General features: G+C 58.3%; 1 protein-coding gene across 1 annotated transcript in view; it reads left to right on the forward strand.

Moving 5' to 3' along the window:
• The first annotated feature begins 525 nt into the window (after positions 1–525).
• Positions 526–23,409, forward strand: part of ARHGEF17 (Rho guanine nucleotide exchange factor 17) — a 53,297-nt gene continuing 30,413 nt past the window's right edge. Inside the window, exon 1 of the mRNA XM_040964105.1 lies at positions 526–3,870. Within this exon, the coding sequence (XP_040820039.1) occupies positions 664–3,870 (3,207 nt within the window). The 5' untranslated portion in view covers positions 526–663. The remainder of the gene's footprint in view (positions 3,871–23,409) is intronic.

The raw sequence follows: 23,409 nt of genomic DNA on the forward strand, positions 1-23,409 counted from the left end.
GCACCGCGCTCAGAGCTTGCGGGTGCCTGGCCCGGTCCCTGGGGGGCGGAGGGGCAGCCCGGTTCCCGGTGCTCCCGGGAGAGCGCTCGGAGGGGCCCTCGGCCCGCGGCTCGGCCCGCCCCCCGCTCCTCCCCGTTCCCCCGCGGCGGCGCGCGCGCCCGCAGCCCACCCCCCGCTCCTCCGGGGCGCGAGGCCCCGCCCTCCGCCCCCTTCTCTCCGCCACAAAGTTTATTTGCAACAAAAGGGGAGCGTAGAAGGGCGAGCAGCCGAGGGGGGAGGGAGCGGGAGCCGAGCCCGTTCGCGGGGGAGACCCGGGCCGGTCACTGAGCGGACGCGGAGCGGAGGAACGGAGCGTCGGGACCCCGCCAAGGCCCCGTCGCGATGTCCCGGGCCGCTGCGACCGGGGCGGGGGCCGGGCCCTAGGGGCGGCCCTGAGACCGGAGGGGCCACCCGGGATGGAGTCCGGGCCGCCTGCGGCCGCACAAACTTGAGCTGCGACAGACTTCCCCTCGGCTCGGGTCTGCGAGCTCCCGCCCCGGGCGCCAGGGCGAGGACCCGGCATTCGGACTGCGCGGGTCGCTGCGTTCCTTAGGAGCCGGGGCGCAGGGGGGGGTGGCCTTGGCTCCCCAGGCCGGCCAGCCCCCCCCGGAGGGTGCGCGCACCATGGCGGACGGCGCGCCCCGGCCCCCGCTGTATCGCAGCGTCTCTTTCAAGCTGCTGGAGCGCTGGAGCGGCGGGCCCGGGCCAAGGGAGGGGGACGCGGACACCCCCGGGCTGCGGCGCCGTGCCTCGTGCCGGCCGGCGGCGACCATGCCGGGCCAGCCCTCCCGGCGCGTGTCCAAGCTGGCGTCGGGGCCCCCGGCCGCCCCCGCGCAGCCGCGCCCGCTCCGCAGCCTCTCGCCTTCGGTGCGCCAGCTCTCCCGGCGCTTCGACGCGCAGCGACTGGACGACGACGCTGCTGCTGCTGCTGGGACCCGGGACGGGTGCGTCTCCCCCGGGGCCGCGGAGGAAGCGACCGAGGGCGCCGCGCGCGGGGCCTGGCCCAGCGTCACCGAGATGCGCAAGCTGTTCGGAGGCCCTGGCTCCAGGCGGCCCAGCGCGGATGCTGAGGCCCGGGGGACGCCCAGTCCCGACGGTGCCGCCTGGGAACCCTCGGTTCGTGAGCCCCGGCAGCCCCCGACGCCGCCGCCTCGGACGTGCTTCCCCTTGGCGGGCTTGCGTTCAGCGCGGCCGCTGCCCGGACCGGGGACGGAGGAGAGGCGGTGGTGGCGGCAGCAGCAGCAGCAGCAGCAGCAGCAGGAGCGGGTGCAGCGTCCGGCGGATGGTTTACATTCTTGGCATAGCTTCTCCCAACCGCAGGCCGGGGCCCGGGCCTCCTGCTCCTCCTCCTCCTCCTCCATCGCCTCCTATGCTGTCAGCCGCAGCCGGGCTGCCAGCTCCAGCGAAGAGGAAGAGGAGGGCCGGCTGCTGCGGCCTGGGGCACAGAGTCCGGCCTTCCGTGGCGGCCACTCCTCGGGCAGCGATGAGGACCAAGATGGTGATGGAGGCCACCTCCAGAGACAGAGGCTGGGGCCCAGGCTTGGAAGCTCCCTACTGGGTCAGGACTGCAGGCCGGGTGGCGAAGGGTTAACTCTGGACAGCATGGACACTGCCAGGGGAGCCAGGAGCCCTGAGCCCTCAACATCTCCCAGCACCTGTGAGTGGGGGACCGGCTCACCACCCTGCATTCCCAGCACCCAGGAGGGATTGAGGCCTACGTTGGACAGCGTGGGAGGAGCTTTCCGTGTGGCCAAGGTGAGCTTCCCTGCATACCTGGCCAGCCCCGCAGGCTCTCGCGGGAGCAGCCGCTACTCCAGCACTGAAACTCTCAAGGATGACGATTTGTGGTCTGGCCGGGCTGCTGTGTACCGCTCACCCAGCTTTGGAGCGGGAGATGGGCTGCTGCTGCGGCCCCAGGCTCGAAGCCGCCCCAAGGCGCCTGTGGGCCCTTGCAGGGCCCTGCGGGAAGGAGCGCTGGAGCTGGAGAAGAACCGCCAGCGCAAGTCTCTGTCCAATCCAGACATCGCCTCCGAGACTCTGACACTGCTAAGCTTCCTGCGCGCCGACCTTTCCGAGCTGAGAGTCCGCAAAGCTCATAGGGGTCCCGGGAGCAGCCCCTTGTCTGATGACAGAGACTCCCCACCCGTGGCAGGCCAGGCAGAACAGCTCAGGCCTGGGCCCACCCCGGGCAGGTCCTCCCCCTGCCCCCGCCCCACGCTCAAAGACCTGACAGCCACCTTGCGGAGGGCAAAGTCCTTCACCTGCTCAGAGAAGCCCACAGTCCGTCGCCCAACCCACCCCAGCACCCTGAAGCCCAGCTCCTCAGAGCTCCTGCTGGCCGGCCCTGGAGCTGAGGAAGACCCACTGCCCCTCGTGGTCCAGGATCAGTATGTGCAGGAGGCCCGACAAGTTTTTGAGAAGATCCAGCGCATGGGAGCCCAGCAGGATGATGTAAGCGACTGTTCTGCCTGGGCAGGGGACGTGACCCAAGGTCAGCGGTCGCAGGAAGAACTCTTGGGCCCTGAGTCCAGCCTGCTGGATGAAGGCATTGGAACTGATCCGGAGCCTCCTGTTGCAGCCTTTTGCAGCCTGAGTGCCTCCGGCGTGTGGCAGCCACTTTCCTCCTCACCCCAGATGAACCACCACAGTGGTGGTGGTGGTGGCACCCCCGGACCTGAGGACAGTCTGAGTGGCTGGGCTCTGGTGTCATCTGAGACCCCTCCGACGCCAGGTGCCCTTCGCCGGAGACGCAAAGGCCCACCTTCAGGCCCCGGGGGTGCTGAGCTGAGCAATGGAGAGACTGGTGAGGCCTATAGGTCCCTGAGTGACCCGATTCCACAGCGCCACCGAACCACTGCCTCCGAGGAGCCCTTGGGGTTCTCCGTGGACAGCAACCTGCTAGGCTCCCTGGGCCCCAAGACGGGACTCCCGGCCACCCCGACTGTGGATGAGGGCTTGACCAGCAGCCACAGTGACTGGTCTGTGGGCAGCGAAGAGAGCAAGGGGTATCGCGAGGTGATCCAGAGCATTGTTCAGGGTCCTAGGGCCTTGGGGAGTGTGGCAGACAGCAAGGCCCCCGGCAAGGCTCCTAAGAAGAAATCTCTCAGTGATCCCAGCCGCCGGGGGTTGCTGGCCGGGCCTGGATTTGAGGGCCCTGGAGGGGAACCCATCCGGGAAGTTGAGCCTGTGTTGCCTCCATCCATCAGCGAACCCATCCTGGCAGAGCAGCGGGCAGAGCCAGAGGAGTCCAGTGCTGCCAGGGGCCGGGCACAGTCTGAGAGGATCCTCCCTGAGACCCCACCTTCGTCTCCCACCACCCACCCTGACTTCCACCTGGACCCCAAGCTGGCCCACGTCATGTCCCCGCGGCTCATCCGCCGGGGCTGCAAGAAGCGTCCAGCCCGGAGTAGTCACCAGGAGCTGGGAGTTGAGGAGCGCGCTCAGAACCAGACAGGTGGCCTCTGTCCACCACAGCCCTCCTCCAAACATGTGCGCCATGCCAGTGTGCCTGCCACCTTCACACCGATCATGGTGCCAGAGCTGCCAGCTGCTGTCAGTCCCCCCGTGGCTGTGCCAGAGCCCATGGGCTTCCCCGGCCAAGCCCACTCCACATCGCAGGCACCCTCGGTTGAAGACGTCACCAAGCAATATGGGCTGACCCACCCCTCAGGGGCTGGCCCTGCTGCCGCTGCCACCCCCATGTCTGTGCCTGTGGAAACACCCTGCCTGACTCTGGCTGCACCGCCCCCTACTGAGGCCAAGCCCCCTGAGGTGGCCCGGGCTCCAGAGGAGGCTACCCCAGCCAGCAAATGCTGCAACAAGCCGCAGGTGGTAAGTCCTCTGCCAGCCATGGGCACTGCCCGCAGCTGAAGCCTTTGCGTGTCCTCCTTGGGTAGGTGCCGTGCTTGAGAGCGCTTATCTGCAGGTATCTAGTGGCATTAGGAAGGTTCGTGGGGCAGGTTCCTGTCTACTCCTGTGTGTCCTGTGTGATGTACTTGAGCATGACTGTATAGGGGAGAGGGGTAAATGAGGACAGCGGTACCCAGGACAGGTACGTCCCTTCTCTGAGCTTTCGCACCCTGTTGGCCAGAGCCTGGAGAGTGTTTTGGCTTGGGCTGCATAGTTGGCATGAGTTTGCCCTTTCTTGGGTGGCTTTTCTATGGCGTGTCAGATTGTGGGTCTTGCTCCTGAGCCTGGGAGAACTGGAGAAGTACAGGGTGTTATTTGATAAGGTGGCAGAGAGGGCTCCGTGGTTTAACCCCTCTGGTGGCCTTTGCTGGGTGACATTGGCCTTTCCTTGCGACTTAATCTCCAAGTGTGTTCTATCAAGAGTGGACTGTGTGGATACAGCGGTGCCTATGCAGATTTTGGGGTGGAGATGTTTACTCTTGGGGACCTGAATTCAACCAGAGACTCTTGCCGTTAAAGAGCTTCTAGATGGGGCTGCTCGGGTGAGGGTGGAGGAGGAGAGGGGACACCCCCCCATGGGCAGGGTGCCTCAGTGGTTGGTGGGGTTCACTGCTTGCCTCTCCTAACTGGTGACTGTGAGATGCTGAGCTGCCAGTGGCCAGACCATGGCCCAGGAAGAGGCTCAAGTGTGCCCAAGACTCCCGCTGCCTTCATCTCACCCCTAGAGCCCTGGACTGTGGGTTCAGACAGGTACTAGGTGGTGAGTGACCCGCATCTGGGTTGGACTCTAGAACCTGGGTTCAGGGCTAAGCTCAGGTCCGCTGTGTTCCTTGAGTGTGTGGAGCCTGGAAAGTCTACCCCTCCGGACTAACTTGGTCACTGCCTGTTCCCAGCGCTCTCCCAGCGCCTCTGAACGCCCTCTCTTTGTTTGCCTCCTCCTTGCTCGGGAGGCCGGGCAGTGGCGGCAGGGTTCTCACAGAGGAGCAGCAGCTAGAAGAGTGGGTGGAGGCGGAGTTTGGAAGTGTCTTTTGAGAGCCTGTTAAGGCAACTTCGTACCCCTAAACTACACGGCCAGTTCCGGCTCCACGAGATAAGGGAGAAAAGGGGTGAGCAAGGCTCAGCTCCAGCCAGGACTTCTGTCCTTTTTTGTGGAAAGGATTCTGGAAAGCTCCACTTGGGGCACTGGGGAAGGCAGGAGGGAGCCAGAGTACTCTGCAAAGGGAGGTACTGAGACCCAGAAAAGAGGTGAGGCTTTGTGCAGAACTGGCTCCTGCTTGGCCTCCCTTCACAGCCCCTCACCTGCCCTTGGGGACCACGATGGTGGGGGTGGGGGGTGGAGCGGATCCACACAGCTGGGCTCCTCCCAGCCCTAGGCGGAGGCTGCCTCCAGTGCTCCTCCCACTGCAGTGGCTCCCACTTCTCCAGGCCCAACATGGTATCACCCATTCCTGGCCTCAGGAGAGAGAGCTGTTGAGTTTGTAGTTAGAAAAACAGGTTAGGAGTCACGTCCGCAGCCCCAAGATCTGTCATGTCCCTGACCTGGGCTTCACTTTTTTCTTCTGTAAGGCGCGTGGGATGGGGGTCCTTGGTTGGCAGCTTCTTGTAGGGTGGGGGGTGGTGAGGCCAGGAGAGAAGGAGAAGGCTGCCGGCCACCCTGCTCCCTGCCTCCCCTGCCGGGTTTTGAGCACAGAGCTGGGACTACAGGCAAATCAGAGGAGCTTCCAGGTCTGGGTCCTGGCTTTTCCCACCCCGTCTCCTTGAGCACGGAAGTCCTCCCGTCTGCTTGCCCGTGTCCTTCCTGCTATCGCCTGCCTTCTAGCTCCAGCGTGATGGGAAGCAGCTGTCCACCCACTCCTGCTGGCCTGCTCGAAGAGACAGTGTGCTCTCATGTTGGGTGGAGGCTCCAGTGGTGCTGCCTGGGCCGTGGGTGGAACTGGGGGTTAGTGGGCCAGGGGCTACAGGGCAAGAAAGGAAGCCAGGGGTTGTCACATGTCCCTTGTGAGGCAGGAACCAGTGAACCCTGTTGGGGCTGTCAGGAGAGGCCTGGACTGCCCTGGGGATGCCTAAACGGGCTGTAGGCTGTAAGGAGTCACACCAGAGCTTTTGCCAGCCCAGAGCCCATGTTCACCTCCCACATGGAGCTGTGTCCACTTTGGAGGGACAGAGGGCTCTAAACTCCAGTCGTTTCCAGCTGTGTAGTGGGAGACAAGGCTGCCTGGTTTTGCGTTTATTGATTTATTTTTTAGATTTATTTTACTTATTTGAAAGGCAGAGTTACAGAGAGACACAGAAAGAAAGAGACAAGGGAGAGATACAGAGCTTCCATCCCCTGATGTATTCCCCAAATGTCTGTAACAGCTGGGGCCAGACCAGGCCAAAGCCAGGAGCCGGGAGCTTCATCTGGATCTCCCACATAGGTGACAGGCTCGAGCACTTGGGCCAACCTCTACTGCTTTCCCAAGTGCATTAGTAAGAAGCTGGGTTAGAAGTAGAGCAGCCAAACCTGGAACTGGCGCCCATATGGAATGCCAGCACTGCAGGTAGCAGCTTAACCTATTACGCCACAGCTCTGGCTCTGCTGCCGGGGACCACAGAGAGTGTACAGGGCAGCTCCGGGGGTCTTGGTTCTTGTGCTCAAATCCTTGCCAGGGAGCTGGGAGGTGAGGAGGCAGAGCTGTCTCTCGGCCCCCAGTCCTTCTCCTCCCACCTTTCACTGCTTCCTCTGAGGTCTACAGACACCTGCTCCACCAGCAACTCCTGCCACCAGGGCTTCCCCTCCCCAGCCTGGAGTACCATCTTGTGGGCCAGCCTCCTGCTGTCGGGAGTCCTGCTACCTACATGACACATGCGACACCTGTGGCTCAGAAACAGGAGGGGACTTGTGTCTCAGACATTGTGGAACATCACAAGAGCATGACAAGGATGTGTATAAAGTGCTTACTGTATGCCAGGTGCCACTAGAATGCGAAAGCTGTGGGTCTCCTTGCTGGTACTTGCAGACCCTGAACACAGCATGCTAATCTCAGAGGGGACAGAGCCCAGTGAGGGTCGGGTGCAGCACCTCTGCTCCTTAATGGGATTGGCCAGCCACCTGACTGGGGGACACAAAGTAGGGGACAGGTGAGGGTATTTGCTACTGCACATCCTCAGTCTGGACTCCGCTGTGGGGATTGTTGGGGATTGTTGTGCCCCAACCCTGCCAGCTCAGGAAGAATTCAGAGACGCCGAGTACTAGATCGGAGTCACACGGTACAGGCTGCACAGAGCCAGGCCCCAGCACCAGAATCCTGGCCTTGGTCTTGGCAGCTGCCCGGCCAGCCAGCTCTCTACCTGGCAGCAGAAGGCCTGGCCTGCACACTGCTGTGGCTGAGAGCCCAATGGGATTGGGTGTTTCACTGCTTCCGCTCCCTGACTTTTTGCTGTGATTTTTTTTTTTTCTCCCATGGAAACTAGCTGGTAGGTGGGGACGGGGAGGGGTTGAGGCTATCAGGACATTTGGGATTCTGAGTGGTACTGAATGTCTGTAATTAAATGTCTTGTCAGCCAGCAGAAGGAGGGTGGGAGGGGGGAGGACAGGCAGAAAGGCTGTCCCTTTCTTCTGTCACACCCCAACACATACACACGCACATGCACACGCATGCACTTCACTGCTTCTCCCTGGCTCTGGGCTGTTCAGGAGGTGCCAGTCAAGGGAGGAACCCACCCCAGCCTAGAAGGGAGATGAGGGATGGGTGGGGGCCGAATCTGACATTCTTTAACTCCACATTTCCTGGACCAGCTGGGTTTGGGTGGCTGCTGTTAATCCTGTCCCCAGCCGCCTTTCCCAGGGTAAGGCCCTGCCCCTGCTGCTTCCCTTGCTCCCATCCGCCATCCCTCAGGCTACACTTGTATAGCCTGGCAGCTGGGGCATTCAGAGTGTGGGCTCTAGATGCAAACTCTAAGAGCTGTGGATGTTAAGGGATCTGCCTGTGACCTGGCACAGGAGACTTCCCAGAGGAGGTTTGGCCTGAGCTGGACCTTCAAAACCAGAAGGCGAGAGAGGGCTTCTGGTGGAGGGCATGGAGTGAGCAGGGACTGGGGGAGGAAGTAAGAACAGAACGGAGCAGGTGTTGGGAGAATTGCTGCATTGCCTTGGGCAGCCCTGGGGGGGACGAGGCGAGGGTTATGTGTTCCTCCAAACACCTGGTGGCCTTCTTCTGAGATACAGCAGCCAGCTCAGCCAAGACCTGCCTTCGGGGAGCTTCCAGGCTGGTTGGGAGCCCTGTCCAACTGGAGACGCGTGCACGCTTGTGTGTGTCTGTGTGTGTCTTGGAGAAAACGTGTGTACTTCCAGGCAGTAGAGAAGGATAGGGAGGGAATGCCATCCTGTATCTGGAGATCTGGAGGGCCTGTTGGAGGAGGAGGAGGTGAGGGAGTGAAACAAGTGGCTGTATGTCGGGGAAGGGTGTTCAGGGCAGAGAGGCAGCATACAGGAAGGCCTGGAGCCATTAGAGTTAAGCAGAACTGCACAGCTGCTGCCCAAGGTGAGGGATGGAAAGGTGAGTTAGGGTGAGGAAGAGCTATAGACCAGTAGGGCTTGGGAGTCCACTCACAGTGACAGGGCAGACCATGTTGGGAGAGTCTGGGGAGAATAGTGACCCCAGCGGACACAGGTGCTCACAGTTCTGCTGTGTGGAGGTAGCCTGCAGCAGAGCCAGGCAGGAGATGAGAGGCACCTACGTGGCTTGGACCTGGGCCACTGTATGGGTGGTCAGTTTCTGCTGTGACCTGAAGAGTTTGACAAGGACCCAGACCCCAGGTCTCAGGGTGGTGGACAGGGAGTGACAAAGCCCCCTGAGTGGACAAGGCTGTGAACTGCAGTGGGTGCCCCCTGCAGGTGCATCCGCATGGCAGAAAGGGTAGAGCAGAGCTGCTACAGGACCTTGGAGGCAGGTAACAAGGCCCTCTGCCTCGCATCACTTCTTCAGCCCTATGACGCCCATCCAGAGCCAGCTTGCCTGTTTCCTAGGCTAGGGAACTCATGCTCAAGGCATCCCTGACTCTCCCAGCTGACCCACCAGGGAGGTGAGCATTTCCTGGCTCCGACATTGAGAAAAGCAAGCAAGCCCAGAACCTGCAAAGTTTTGCCAAGGCCCTATGGCTCAAATATGGGCCGTAGCCCCAGGTGCCCTGGCTCCCAGGCCATACGTTGGCCCAACCGAGTCCCACAGAGCAGAGAGTTGGCAGGGATGACTGGCGGGGCGGGGAAGGGGAACCCATGTTTCCCAGAAAGGCCCGCAGCTCTGGTGCATTTACTGGGAAATATGCCCGGGCGGCCTGGCGCCTTGCTGGCAGGTCCTGAGATGGGGGCCCTGGGTCCCCTGGGAAGGAGGAGCCTATTGGAGTCTATGCCTTGCTCCCTCTGGCCACTACCATGGAAATTGATCCCCTCCCCTCCTCCACTTCTCAGCCACCAGGGCCTCTGGAGTGTTCTGGGGCGGACAGAGGCACAGGAAAGCTGCTCTGCTGCCGGACTCTGAGCTGAGTGAGCCCCAGCCAAGCTAGGGGTGCTCCCAGAACCCTCCTGCAGTAGCAGGGAACTTGAAGATCTACAGCAGGAGTTGGGAGACTTGGGTTCCAGCAGAGCCTCACCAGTTCCTGGCTGTGAGTCCTTATTTAAGGTCCTGTCTCATCCACTCCCCCGACCCCTGGTTGTGGGAAAGGCTGTTATGGCGGTGCTGGCTGGAATGTCACTTGCAGGCTCACTTGGGCACTGCCTCCCACCGCCTTTTCCCTATCTGCCTGAGCTCCTCCTCAGGGCTCCCGCCAGCCCTGACCACACAGGCAGGGTCTTTCCCACACTGTGACAGCTTTGATGCTCACTCCAGGGCCTGTTCCAGACCGCTGCCACTGCCCCTGGGACACTGCATCACATCCTCCAGTTTCTTTCCAGAGGGGCTTGGGGCTTGGCTGGAAGATCTTCCCTGGACAGGCAGCCGCCACCAGGGGAGACTCAGGACACCGAGGAAGGGACGTGAGCTGCTTGCCAAGGCGCAGGTTGGCAGGTGGGCTGGTCACTGACTGGTTTCCCAGTGCTACTGCAGCAAACTACGGTGCATTCTGCGGCTTAGAACAATGCAGGTCCTGGGGGCCAGAAGCCTTAGTGGGTCACCCTGGACTAGCATGCCCTGGACTAACAGGGCAGCACCCCTGCTGGAGGGTGGGGGTTGTCGGTTTTCTGATGGTAGCCTACACTCCTTGGCTGGTAGCCCCCTCCTCTAGAGCTGGCACAGGGCGTCTTCAAGACTCTCTCACTATGAGCCACCTACCCTCCGATTTAAGGATCACATCGGGTGCACGGGGGGCATACCATCTTGGAATCTGTCACCACATCCGCAAGGTTTATTTTGCCACGGAGAATTACATAATGGCAAACACTGGGGTCAGGTTTCTTTGGGAGACTGTCATTCTACTAATCACACTGGGGGAGTAGGGGCTAGGTTACTGGCTCCTGAGATCCATACCCCCAGTGGGTGCTGGTCTGGTCCTTGAACAGAACCTAGAACTCAAACCTTCTACATCCATCCCACTTCTAATTCCTTTATTATTATTATTTAATATTATTATAATATTTGAAGGACAGAGATCTTCCACCTGCTGGTTCACTCCATAAATGACCACAGCAGCCTGAGCTGGGCCAAAGGCCTGAGCCAGCAACTTCTTCCTTTTCTCCCACGTGGATACTGGAGCCCAAGCGCTTGGGTTTTCCTAGGGCAGATTAGCAGGGAGCTGGATCAGAAGAATAGCTAAAACCCAGGGAGCAAGAACAGATATTATGATCTGGGATGCCAGCATTGCAGGTGGCGCCTTAACCTGAGGAACCACAATGTTGGCCCCCGCTTTGGTTTATTGCTGCATTCATTTGCCATTTATTCATCCATTCATTCATTTGGCAGTCGTTGAGCCTCTTGATGGAGGCTGAGGACACAGAAGGAAAGCTGGGACACATCTCTGCTTGCTATGGGTCTCAACCAGGGAGGGTAGAATCTGTGAGGCCGACTGGACCCAGGCCTGCTGGGACAGAGACAGAGGTGCCAGTAGGTCCCTTGGGGATGGCCCTCTGTTTATTGACCAGGGCTGTTGGCAGCCAAGTTCTGACCCAGGCAAGACAGGGGCCTAAGGAGGGGAGTGGGAGAGTCCTCTCTCCCAGGTAGTCTCTGCTAAGGGCAGCTTAAATCCCCGAGGGCAGATGGAACAGTGACCCTGGTCCTGCAGAACAAGAGGAGCTATCAGATCCCTCTGTGCCTCAGACACCAAGGGGTTTCCAAAGCGGTGGACTGGAGGGGGGCTGGGGCACGTACAACTTCCCTGAGTCTCTGATGAAGCAGTATTCCATCAGTCCATGAAGGATGATAGCTGGGCGAGTGCAGCTGTGGGGAGAGAGCTTGCACATAGTGCTCAAGCAACGTTAGTGAGAGACTGGGACACCGAGTCCTGGCTTCTTGGCTCCACTTTGCAGCTGTGTGTGTGTAGGGGGACAAAGCCATAGACCACAGGGCAAGTGGAGTCCTGGCCACTGGAGGCTCTCCAGAGGGAAGAGGAAATTGGGGAGAGGGGCCAGACAGTGGGGAGGGCCATGTGCCCACCCTCCTTGCTCCTGCCTAGACCTTTGTATCTCGATTTTGCTTATGGTTTTGAGGTTGTTGCTGCTTGCTGCAGGCGTCCTGCAGTCCTGAGATTTCTGGGATCTGGGAGGAGTGAGGCAGGTCCTGCACCAGTGGGAGGACAGTGGGAGGGGGGACAAGGAGCAAGTGCAAGGTTAGCGTCTGTTTCCTGTTTATTGGTTCCCAGGGGTGAGCAAGCCCTGCTCCCGCCAGCCAGCCCCACAGCCAGGCCTCCTGAGACTGCTGAGACCCCCGCTTCTTACCCCCTGGGACAGGCAGCCAGCCCTTTCCCAGGCCAGGGCACTGGAGGTTAAGGAGCAGATGTGAAAGCAAGAGGCTGAGAGGATGGAGAGAGACCCTCCTCCCCGACACCCTCCCCCCGACAGCTGGCTGGCTGTCTCTCTTGGCTGCCTTGTTACCGAGGCTGAAGTTTCTGCTTTCCGGCTGTGCTGCCCTGTCTCCTGGGCAGTGGGATGTCCAGCTGCTCTGCCAGCCAGAGGCAGAAGGATGAGGAGCAAGGCCAGGATGAAGGTCCACCTAGAAAGACTGTTAGATGGCAGTGTCCCCCATCCCCACATTATGTATATGGGGAAACCAGGGCACAGGCAGGGAAGGGGTCTAGCCCATGGCCACACTCGGAAATCTCCCCTATGCACCCCACCTTGGGTTGACAGAGGAGGTAGTGTAGTTCTCCGGTGTTTCAGGGGATGTCTGAGGCCAGGAGGACAGGAGGGACAGGGAGAGGTCTCAGCCTTGGTGTTTGCAGGATCCAGGTTGGAGAGCCCACGTGAGGCCATGCAGGGTTAGGGGGCTGAGCAGGAGCAGTGCTGCCTCCCTGGCAGGCAGTGTCCTCTGTTTGGGAAGTGATGACGGCACTCCAGGGAGGAGGGACGTCAGGAGCCATAGCAGGAAAAAGACTGACCCAGAGAGCGTATGGAGGTGAAGTTTGAGGGTTTGGGTTTAGCTTCTGGGAGTCCTGGGCAGGGGTGGGGTACAGCCACCGCCCTTATTCAATTCAGAGACGGTGGTGGTGGGACAGGTACAAGGGAATAGGCACCCCCTGCTTCAGGGCAGAGCTTTCCTGTACACTCTGAAAGGGGAAGGGGCTCCATGCCCAGTGTGCCGGGGATCCAGCTTCAGTCCCACTGCCCCAGCCCAGGTACCCTGCCTTGTAAAAGGGTGGGGGTTACCGCCATGAGTGGCAGAGCTGCCATCTGCAGAGAAGCTTGGCGTGGACAGCATGTGGGAGTGGACAGGTCATTCTGCCTTATTTTTCCCTGGCTGTGAAATGAGGTAGAAAGCCCTAGAATGTGCAGGCCCCCAGGAGGTGGGGGTAGAAGGACTGGCAGGTGGTCAGGCTGGTGTTAACAGCACTGGTGCCATACTTGTGCCACAGCCCCTGAGACCAGAGCAGTTCTGAACCCTGGGGCCCCGGAGGCCTTCCTGGAAGAGGGGGTTCGGGGGTCCAGGGAGTGGAGGAACTCAGGCGTGGGCCTCTGCTTTCCCAGCACATGCTAGGGATTTGCTGTGAGGGACCACTGCAGTTCCCAAGTCCCCCAGCCGCGCCTGACCAGCAACCAGTGGACCAGCCACTTCTAGGCTTCTCTCTCCCCAAGGCCAGCGGGGGCGTAGCCTGGGGCGGGTGAGGAATTTCCGAGGGAACAGCTAAATTCAGCCCCAGCTAAAAATAGTCCTGGGCCTGGCCCCAAAGCTGGAGGAGGAGGAGGAGGAGGAGGGAAAGAAGGATGGAGCAAGGCACTGCTCCTGGCCCCTCCATTTCTTCACCTGGGCAGGGAGGCCTCATCTGTCCCACTCCAGGGGATCTGCAACTTCTCCCTCCCTCCAGGCTTTTCTCTCCTTGGGGGTGCCTTGTTTACCCACACACCCACTACCCCAGTCCTTCTGTCCCCCTCCCCCACCAGCCATTGGGCCATCACCCTGCTCCCCTGGGGTGGAGACAGTGTCCCCCATGGGTCTCGCTTATGCTGCTGGCCTCTTGCAGACACACCTGTGTCTCCCCACCTCTCTGGGCAGAGACAGACAGGACCCCTGATTAGGAAGGTGTGTCCCACCCTACCACCATCCCTCCCCCCCTCAAGTCCTAATTCCCAGCCCAGGAGTTAGCAACTACCCAGCTGTGGGACCCGCAGCTGCTGCAGCTCCTCCCCATTATGGGGGAGCAGACCACTAAAACGCCGCCCTGTGGAGCTGAGCATGGGAGCCCACCCCCAACTTTGTGACCCAGTGCCCCGTTCTAACTGGGTGTTCCCCTGCCAAGTCCTCCCATTCCCAGCACACACAGGCTACATGGTGGAGCCTCAGACCACATTGCTGAAATAAATAATGGGGGGCAGGAGGCAACCTGGGTGCTGCTCAGAACCCTCCCTTCCGCTCCTCCCCTTTGTTGCCTGTGTCCTGGAGACTGGGACTAGCGGACACTGGGAGGTGACTGTAAGGTGATGTCTTCAGTCAGTGCCCCCAAGAGGAGAGGTGAGGAGCCAGACACAGGCCCAGAGAGGGTGAGCTGGGCCCCCTCATCCCCCACCCCCCCACCCCCTGCCCCGCGGGCCCAGGAGGACTGAGTGGTAATCAATCCTGGCAGCTTTGCTCCAAGGCCAGGGATGGAGGAGAGGGGTGAGGATGCTGGCAACAGGGGAGAGAGGACTCTGGAAGAGATGCAGGGCCTGATTTGGTGTGGCTCAGCTGGAGTGTGGAGTGTCAGGGGAGCAGAGCCAGCAGAGCTGTCCCGGGGGGGTCAGTACTGATCTGAACTGCCCCCCCGCCCACAGTGGCAGCTCTCCACAGCCCCATGGGAAGGGGCAAAAGGGACTGTCACCACCCTGAGGGTGAGCAGCCTGAAGCACAGCTCTGTGAAGTAGCTTGCCCCAGTTCAGTAGGGAGAGGGCATTGAGGCTCAGGCTCCTGGCATTGTTTGTTGAGATTTATTTATTGGAAGGGGAGAGTGATATAGAAAGAGAGGGAGATCTTCCACACTCTGGCTCACTCCCCAAATGCCTACAGCAGCCAGGACTGATCTGGGACTCCATCTGAGTCTCCCAGAAAGTTCAGGGGCCCAAGCACTTGGGACCATCTTCTACTGCTTTCCCAGGTTACATGAATACACTGCTCAGAAGTGGAACAGCTGGGACTTGAACCAGTGCTTTGAGCTGGGATGCAGCAGCTTAGCCAGTTGTGCCAGGATGCCAGCGCCTGGCCCCTGGCTTTCAGAACTGCCTGGGTGGGTGTTGGTGCCATTGCCAAGGTGGGCACGGCAGCAGTGGGTGGGTTTTGTTTTGGGGACATGGTGATCCCGTGGCATTCATCTGTGGTTGTAGCCCAAGGAGCCAGAAGGCAATAATTGCTCAGTAACTTGGTGAACTTGTTTGATTTGCATTTTTGGGGGGTGCCCACCCCAGGGAACAAGAGGTTGTGACAGGGAGGAGGAGGAATAAATATTTCCTCCCTGGGAGCTGGGCAGCTGGGGAGCCGGCCAGGCAGGTGCTGGCTTCCCGGTCCTGGGGCTTTGGAAGGTGCTGACATGAGCCGGCCCGGAAAGCAGGGAGGGGGTAGGCCAGGCATTGCTGGCGCAGTCCCGCCAGCAGTATCTGGAAAGCAGATCTCTTGGGCCATGGCCGGCGTGACTCAAATGGAGACAAAAAACCTTCCATATTTGGACAAAGAGCCCAGAGAGGCCCAGACCCGCAGCCGTCCCAGGCCAACTCCCCCAGCCCTGGCCTCCTGCCCTGTCTCCTTCAGGGCCCTGAGCTCTGGCCCCCAAGTTTAACTCTTAGGTCCCAGTGGTACCATGGCCCCCTCTGTCTGTGCAGGTACTAGAGAAGAAAGTCCCAGGACAGGGATCTGTACTCGGGCTGGGATTGCAGAGTGGAGGGGGCAGTGAATTGACAAGTGGACTCCCCCATGCATGCCAGCACGGCAGATCCAGGGGTGCGTAGTGGATAGGTATGCACATGTGCACACGTTTCAATCCCTGGGGGATTTCTGTACCCACAAAGACACCTGTGTGGGGGCCAGGTAGGAGGAGCCCCTGAGAACCACTTAGGCCTTTGCCTCCTAGCTTCTATTAGCGGCAGCCAGCTGCCAATGGTATGGTAATGTGAGTAAGCCTTGCCCAGCAGGCAAGAGGAGCAGAACAGCCTGCCCCAGCATGGATACCATCTGAGTACCTGGCTGGGAGCTGGGCTGGACTGGGCAGTGACAGAAGCAGGTGAGCTAAGTGAAGGTCCCAAGCCAGGGAGCCCCAGGAGAAGCGCTCCAGTGGTGTGATTGAGAACCACAGTGCTTGGTGAAGTAGCTCAGAGCTGACTGCACAGCCTGCTCCTAGCCCTTCTATTTGCCCTGGATTGTAAACTCTGAAGTAAGCTCTGGGAACCCAGAGTAACTTTGTTATTTTAAGGTTTTTGCTTATTTATATATTTGAGAGGCATAGAGGAACAAGAGAGCTCCCGTTCTCCTGTTCACTCCCCAAATGCCCACAATGGCTAGGGCTGGGTCAGGCCAGAGCTGCTTGCCATGAATGCAGTCAGGGTCTCAAGGGTGGGTTGCAGGAAGCGAACTACTTGCTCCATCACCTCTGCCTTCCAGGGTTCATATTAGTAAAAAGCTGGGCCAGGAATTGAACCCAGATACCTGCATGTAGACAACAGGTGTCCCAACTGCTAGGCTGAACTTATTTGCTCTTTTCTACAGGCCACTGGGGTTTGTATGTGCCAGCTTAACATGGGGGCTACAAAGATGAGGGAGAAGGGATTCTTGTCCCCAGGGAGCTCGTCTAGGCCAGGGGTCAGAGGAGACCTAGGAAGACCAGGAGGGTAAGGCAGGCTCCCTCAGGCTGTGGCTGGAAGCTGGGAGGACTGGTGACGCCCCCACAAGCAGAAGTAGACTGCCCTCCCCGACCCCAGACAGAGAGAGCTACAGGGTCGAGGCCTATGATGGAGAGGCCTGGGTGTCTGGGGTCCCAAGAAGCTCTCTGGTTCTGGAAAAGCTGAGAGGGCCCTGGGGAGTCTCAAAGGCCTGGCCTGGATGTCTGGATTTGACCTAGGACAATAATTATCACACTGTTAAAAAACCAGTGGGGGAGTCCCACACAACCACAAAGCAGGCCAGCCTCCCTGATTTAAGTGAAGGTGGGGAGTGTCTACACCCCTGCCCTGCCCCACTTCACCCACCCAAGGCACAAGCTCCCAAGCTCCCAGCACTCCAGGGGAAACCCCGATGATGGTTTTGTTCCTCTCAGCAGCTCCTATAGGCTCAGGAGTTCACCAGGGAGGCTCCCTGTGCAGGCAAAACTCAGGGGGCAGGGGGTGGGGACACGTGTGGAAAGGGAGCCAGGCTAGGCAGGCCTCATCACTCTACCATGGTGAGCATGCAGGCCCTCTTGGATCCCTGGAGTTGGGCCAGGAGAGACAGCACATAACCCGTGAGAACACTGGCAAGACCCATTCTGCCCACTGCTGCCACCTGGCAAGTCCAGGGCTTCAGAGGGACGAGGGGCTGGCCATCCTCCCCCAGTGTTTCACGGTCCTGGCCCAGCTCAGACCCGCTGACTCGGTGCAGGGGCTGGCACATTTTCTGTCTGGTTCTCAGGGTAAGGTGGTTTCTGTTAGTCAGGAAGATTTCCCTAACAATGTTTGCAGGAGAAATCCAGGGTCCTGAGGCCCAGGAAGTTCCCACTTCAGGCACCAGCCTGCTTGGGCTGTCTTGCTGCCTGGACTCCCACAGTTTAGGTCACCAAAACGTGACTTGAACAGGAAATAGCTGAGCATTGAGATAGGGGAGGGTGCACCTGAGAGAGTAACGCTTAGAAGGGGAGGGAGTGTAGTGGCCTGGCCTAGGTGAGGGTAGAAAGAAGTGGATGGGGTTACTGGAGTCATTTTAGGGTGATGAGCTGAAATCCCCGAGCAAAGCTCTGGATGCCTCCCAGGACAGCCAAGGGGCCATGCAGAGTGGGGAGACCACCCGTGATCCAGGTCTGCTGGATTTTCACTGGCAAGAATCCCATCCTGGGGCTGGACACTTGTAGCCACGACACCGTTTGTGACACTGCAGCCCACACTGTAGTGCCTGGGATGGAGCCCCAGATATGCTCCCATTCCAGCTTTCTGTTCATGTGCTCCCTGAGAGGTGCCAGAGGATGGCTTCAGTACTTGAGTCCCTACCGCCCCGTCAGAAAAGCAATTTCTGGCTCCTGGCTTTGGCCTGGTCCAGCTTGGGCTGTGGCAGGCATTTGGGAAGTGAGCCAATAACAGAAGATCTCTGGCTGTTCTCTGCCTTTCCAACAAAATGAGAATAATAATGATGATGATGATAAAGAAGTCCCACTCTTAAAGTTGCCGCTTACCGACCCTGGATCAGCTAGTCCGTGATCTGTGATGGCGCCTGAGAGAGCCGGGCTGCTGTCTCCAGGGCCTCCTACCAGACCGAAAACTCATTTCAAAGGCCTGTCCAGAGATTGCTTAACCTGGTGAGGGGTGTGAGGGGGGTGGCAGAAGCTGGACCTGGCAGGGAGACATTGGACCATTCCCTATGGAAAACTGGTATGAGGAGCTATGGCGTAACAGATATCTGTGATGCCGGCATCCCGTATCGACACCAGTTCGATTCCTAGCTGCTCCACTTCTTTTTTTTTTTTTTTAAAGATTTATTTTTATTATTTTTTATTGGAAAGGCAGATATACAGAGAGGAGAGACAGAGAGGAAGATCTTCCATCCGATGATTCACTCCCCAAGTGAGCGCAACGGGCCGATACTATGCCGATCCGAAGCCAGGAGCCTCTTCCGGGTCTCCCACGCGGGTGCAGGGTCCCAAGGCTTTGGGCCATCCTCGACTGCTTTCCCGGGCCACAGGCAGGGAGCTGGAAGGGAAGTGGGGCTGCCGGGATTAGAACCGGCGCCCATATGGGATCCCGGGCGTGCAAGGTGAGGACCTTTAACCACTTGCGCCACCACGCCGGGCCCTAGCTGCTCCACTTCTAATCAAGCTCCCTCCCAATAAGCCTGGGAAAGCAGGGAGAGATGGCCCAAATCCTTGGATCCCTGTAGCCCCCAGGGTGACTTGGAGGAGCCTCTTGACTCCTACCTTCAGTCTGGCTCTGCCCTGGACTTTGCACTAATTGGGGAGTGAACCAATTGGTTCTGTCTCTCCTGCTCACTCAATCTCTGTCTCTCAGTAAGTCATTATCTGAAAGAAGAAAGAAGCAAAGGGCTGGTGTGCTGTGCCCCTCTCTGAATGCACAGGAGGCCCAGAGAGCTTCCTGCACCTGGAGACAGGGGCCGTCCTGGGGGACACCCCAAAGGGAACCACAAGGAGGAAACAGATGGGAGCTCCAAACTCAGGGTGCCAGGGCAGCTCTCCAACCTGCCTGGTGGTTCTGCGGTCACTGGGAGCTGCTTTGGGGTGTGGATTTTGTTTGTGAGCCGGGAGCACAGGAGAGCGTCCAGGACAGCAGAGGGTCCTGACCCAGGAGTCAGGCAGGAGGGAAGACACAAAGACTGTACAAAGTGGAGACCTGAAGCCACAGTGGGCAGAGAGGCAGATAGGTGAAAAAGCCCACCAGTATACCTAATGTTATGATTAGGTAAGGGAAACCAAAAAGAAAGGAAGGGGCTGCCATGGTGACATAGCAAGCCAGTCCTCTGTCTGCAGTGCCAGCATCCTGTAAGAGCTCCAGTTTGTGTCCTGGGTGCTCCACTTCTGATCCAGCTCCCTGCTTATGGCCTGGGAAAGCAACAGAAGATGGCCCAAGTCCCTGGGTCCCTGCACCCTTCTGGGAGACTTGGAAGAAACTCCTGGCTCTCAGCTTTTGAGCCAGCCAGCCATTTGGGGAGTGGAAGGTCTCCCTCTGTTTCTCTTTCTCTGTAACACTGACTTTCAAGTAAAATAAATAAATCTTAAAAAGAATCTCCTTCCCACCAGTTCCTTCTTGCCTGTCCTGGCCCCGGGGGGCACCCAGCTGCTCATGTTTACTAACTCCTCTGAATGCCAGTGAGGGTGCTGTCCGCCCCCCAGTTGGCACCCCAACAGCAGCACCCTCCACACGCTCAGCTGCTTGCTGATTTCACCTTGGGAGTGCCGGATCACAGCCACACTGTGTTTTGTTAGATGGTGTTTCATCATCTAACCTGTACAGAAACACACACTGGGCCTGTTTGGTGGCATAGTGGGTAAAACCGCCTTTGTTTTTGTTTTGAAGATTTATTCTATTTGAAGGACTCACAGAGAAAAGAGCTGTGGTGGGGTAGGGGTGGCGGGTGGGGGAGGAGCTTCCGTCTGCTGACTCACTGCCCAGTGGCCATGACAGCCAGGGCTGGGCCAGGATGAAGCCAGAAGTTTCTTCCAGGTCTCCCAGGTGGGTGCAGGGGTCCCAAGCACTTGGGCCATCTTCCATAGCTCTTCTGAGTGCGTTAGCAGGGAAGTAGATCAGAAGCAGAGCAACTGAAACTGGAACTGGTGTCCACGTGGCATGGTGGCACTGCAGGCAGTGACCTTACTTGCTATGCTACAGTGTTGGCCCTCGGTAAAGGCTGTTTAAGTTATTTTTGGTCTTTTGCTGTTACAAACAGTCCTGCAGCTTGTTCAGACCTCATTTAGGACTGGAATGCTGGGATGATAGGTATGCAAGGGTATTTTACAAGTTCATGGAAAAATCGGGTAGGCATTGATGTACAGCAGTTAAGTCATTTGGTGAAATATCCAATTAAGATTTATTGATTTTTGTTTGATTTATTTGAAAGACAGAGTAACAGAGAGAAGGAGCCTGCAATCCCCGCTGGATCTCCCACTTAGGTGGAGAAACCCAAGGACCAGGGCCATCCTCCGCTGCTTTCTCAGGCCATTCACCCGGAGCAAGATTGAAAGTGGAACAGCCAAGGCTTGAACTGGTGTCCACATGGGATCCTGGCACCACCCTAATACACCATGATGTCAGTCCCCCCTTCTTTTTTAAAAAAATCTATTTATTTTTATTGAAATATGGATTTACAGAGAGAAGGAAAAACAAAAAGATTTTCCATCCACTGGTTCACTCCCCAATTGGCTGCAATAGCTGGCATTAAGCAGATCCAAAGCCAGGAGCCAGAAGCTTCTATCGGGTCTCCCATGTGGGTGCAGGGTCCCAAGGCTTTGGGCTGTCCTCAACTGCTTTCCCAAGGTACAAGCAGGGAGTTAGAGGAGGAAGTGGAGCAGCCAAGGCATGAAGAGGCGGCCATATGGGATCCCAGTGCTTGAAAGGCAAGGGTTTAGCTGCTAAGCCATCACACCAGGCCCCCCTGCCCTACTTCTAATCCAGGTTCCTGCTAATGTACACCCTGGGAGGCAATGGGTGTGATGACCTTGTCCTGGAACTCCTGCCACCCACCTAGGAGTCCCAGATGGAGTTCGGGCTCCTGGCTTCAGTCTGACCCAGCCCTGGCTGTTGTGGGCATTTGAGGAATTAACCTGCAGATGGAAGATCTTTTTCTGTCCTGTGTTTCAAATTAATAAAAATAAATACATTTTGTGGGGGGGGGGGAGAGTTATAGAAAAGGGACCTAAAAGATATATTTATCTTGATGCCAAAACACCCTCAAAATGCATGCATACTTTTAATTGTGCATTTCTGTGAACTGTTTGAAGGTGCCTGGTGCGTACACGGTATTCACCTTAGTGCACTTGGCAGGTGTCTGCCGCTGGTGGCCTGTGAAAGGCTTGTGTCCCCAGCTCTGACCTGTGCCTGTTTTCCCAGTCTGATAGGTGAAGCAAGCCACCCAGGCGTGTTTTTGCTTGTGCTTCGTAGAAGGACGGGTGAGTTCTTCCCCTGATCCTGCAAGGGTCTGGGATCAGCTGCTGGGGCCAGCTCATGGGGCTCCACTCTTCCGCGGGGCTGTGGGCCTTGGATGCGGCCGCTTCTAGGAGCTCTGGAAGTGCGAGGGAGGGAGGTTCTGTGCATTATGAGTCACAAATATTTCTTCCCTGATTTGTCACTTGACTCTTGACTTTGTTTATGGTGTATTTTTGCCTTGCAGAAAGTTTTATTTTTATGTGGTCTAATCTATCAAGCTTTTTATTTTATGGCTTCTGGATTTAGAATCATAGTTTCAAAGGCCTTTCCCACTCCAGGGTTATAAAGCAGCTGTCTCATGTTTTCCATTGGGATCTTATGTTTTCTTGTTTGGGTTTACATTGGAATCTTTGATCTATCTGGAATTTATCTGGGTGTGCTATGTGAGTTATGGCTCCAACTCTGGTTTCCCGCTTCTCCCCACCCCGCCAGCCCCTCCAGCTGGCTGGTATTGGAAGCTGAAGAGTGACTTGGTCCTGCCTGGGTTACTTTCTCGGGTAGGTGAAGGTAGTTGTGGTGAGCCAGGCTATGGCTGTGGCGGTCGGTGGCAGAGGAATGAAGATGAGGATGAGCAGGGGCTGGGCTGGCACCTGAACTTAGTGGGCATTTGAATCTGATGGGGTGGGCAGCCAGTGGCACAGCCTGCTGATTCCTCCTCTGTGTTGTGTGATTGTGGACAAGTTCTTTCCCCTCTCTGGACTTAGAATTGCACAGCTGGAAGGAGCCCTGGACATCATCCTGCTCCTAGGCGTGACCATGAGGGAAGAGGTGACCTGCCAGACAGGGCTGCCCCAGAGGTGGCCGCAGTTATAATGCCCACTCACACTTGACCCAAGCAGATGGAGGGCTAGCAGCAGAGTTACTGCATTGCTGGAGTGGGCATCAGGGGGCGGAGTAGGGCAGGCACTTGTTTAGAAACATACTGGAGCCTGGCCTGGCACCCAGGCACGGGGAAGGACCTCTGCCGGTGCTCTGGACCCAAGAGCCACAGCAGTCACTGGGACGGGCCCAGGGGTCTACCAGCTCCGTCTGGCCCACCAGAGCTGTACTTGGAGATTCTCTTCTGTGCATTGTGGGGCAGGCACACTCCCATTCCCTCCCTTGCAGACAGACTACTCACCCCAGGTCCAGTGGTCGCACTGCCATGGACTAGCCATGTGGCTGCCTGGGCGTTCCTGTCCTTGAGGTGCCTGTTATCCTGGGGAGCGGAGTGGTGGAGAGGACAGCCGGCCCTGCCGCAACTGCCTCTCTCATTCACAGCCCTTGCCCAGGTCCCTATTAAGATTGGAGATAGAATTGTTCCTAGGCCCAGGCCTCTTTCCCATTTGTAGATGAGGACATTGAGGCCATGAAAAGGACTCTGGACCCCTGCCCCTGTTCTCAGCTTTCCTGTGCCTTAGGACCCTCCTTCCTGCCCCCAATGCCCCCAGCATGGTCCGTACCAACTCCCCACCCCCCACTCCTGGGCCCCAGTGGTCAAATTCCAGGACTGCTGTTGTCATGGCAACAGCCAGCTGCCTGGGCCCCTCCCCCGAGGTTCTCCACCAGGCCTCTGTCCAGGGAGGTGGGGAGGCTGGCGGGGTGGGAGTGGAGAGGGGGAGGAGGTCAGCCCCAGCTGGTTTCTCATTTGTTTTCTAAAGGAGAAAATTCAAAAGGCAGGGAGAGCTGCCCACAACTGCTCTGCTATCTGTCCCAGCAAAAGTGGGAGTGGCCGAGGCAAGCTGGAGAGCCATCAGAGGGCCTCTCTAGCTGCTTGCCTGGGGAATCATCCCACACGAGAGTCTGAGACCACAGGCTTTTAGAATGGGAGGCAGAGGAAGATCCATCCCAGGGTGCCGCGAGCCTGACATCCAGTCCGACTTGCCCCTTGTGTACAGGGAAACCCAGAGCTCCCTGGGGGGAGTGAGCTCTTAGCCTGGGGACCATGCAGGCTGGGGCTCCAGGAGATACCTGCCTGGGGCTGAATCAAGTTGATTCAGTCG

Source organism: Ochotona curzoniae, unplaced genomic scaffold (genome assembly GCF_017591425.1).
Source record: "Ochotona curzoniae isolate NIBS_2020 unplaced genomic scaffold, NIBS_Ocur_1.0 scaffold_3223, whole genome shotgun sequence".
Taxonomy (NCBI): Eukaryota; Metazoa; Chordata; class Mammalia; order Lagomorpha; family Ochotonidae; genus Ochotona; species Ochotona curzoniae.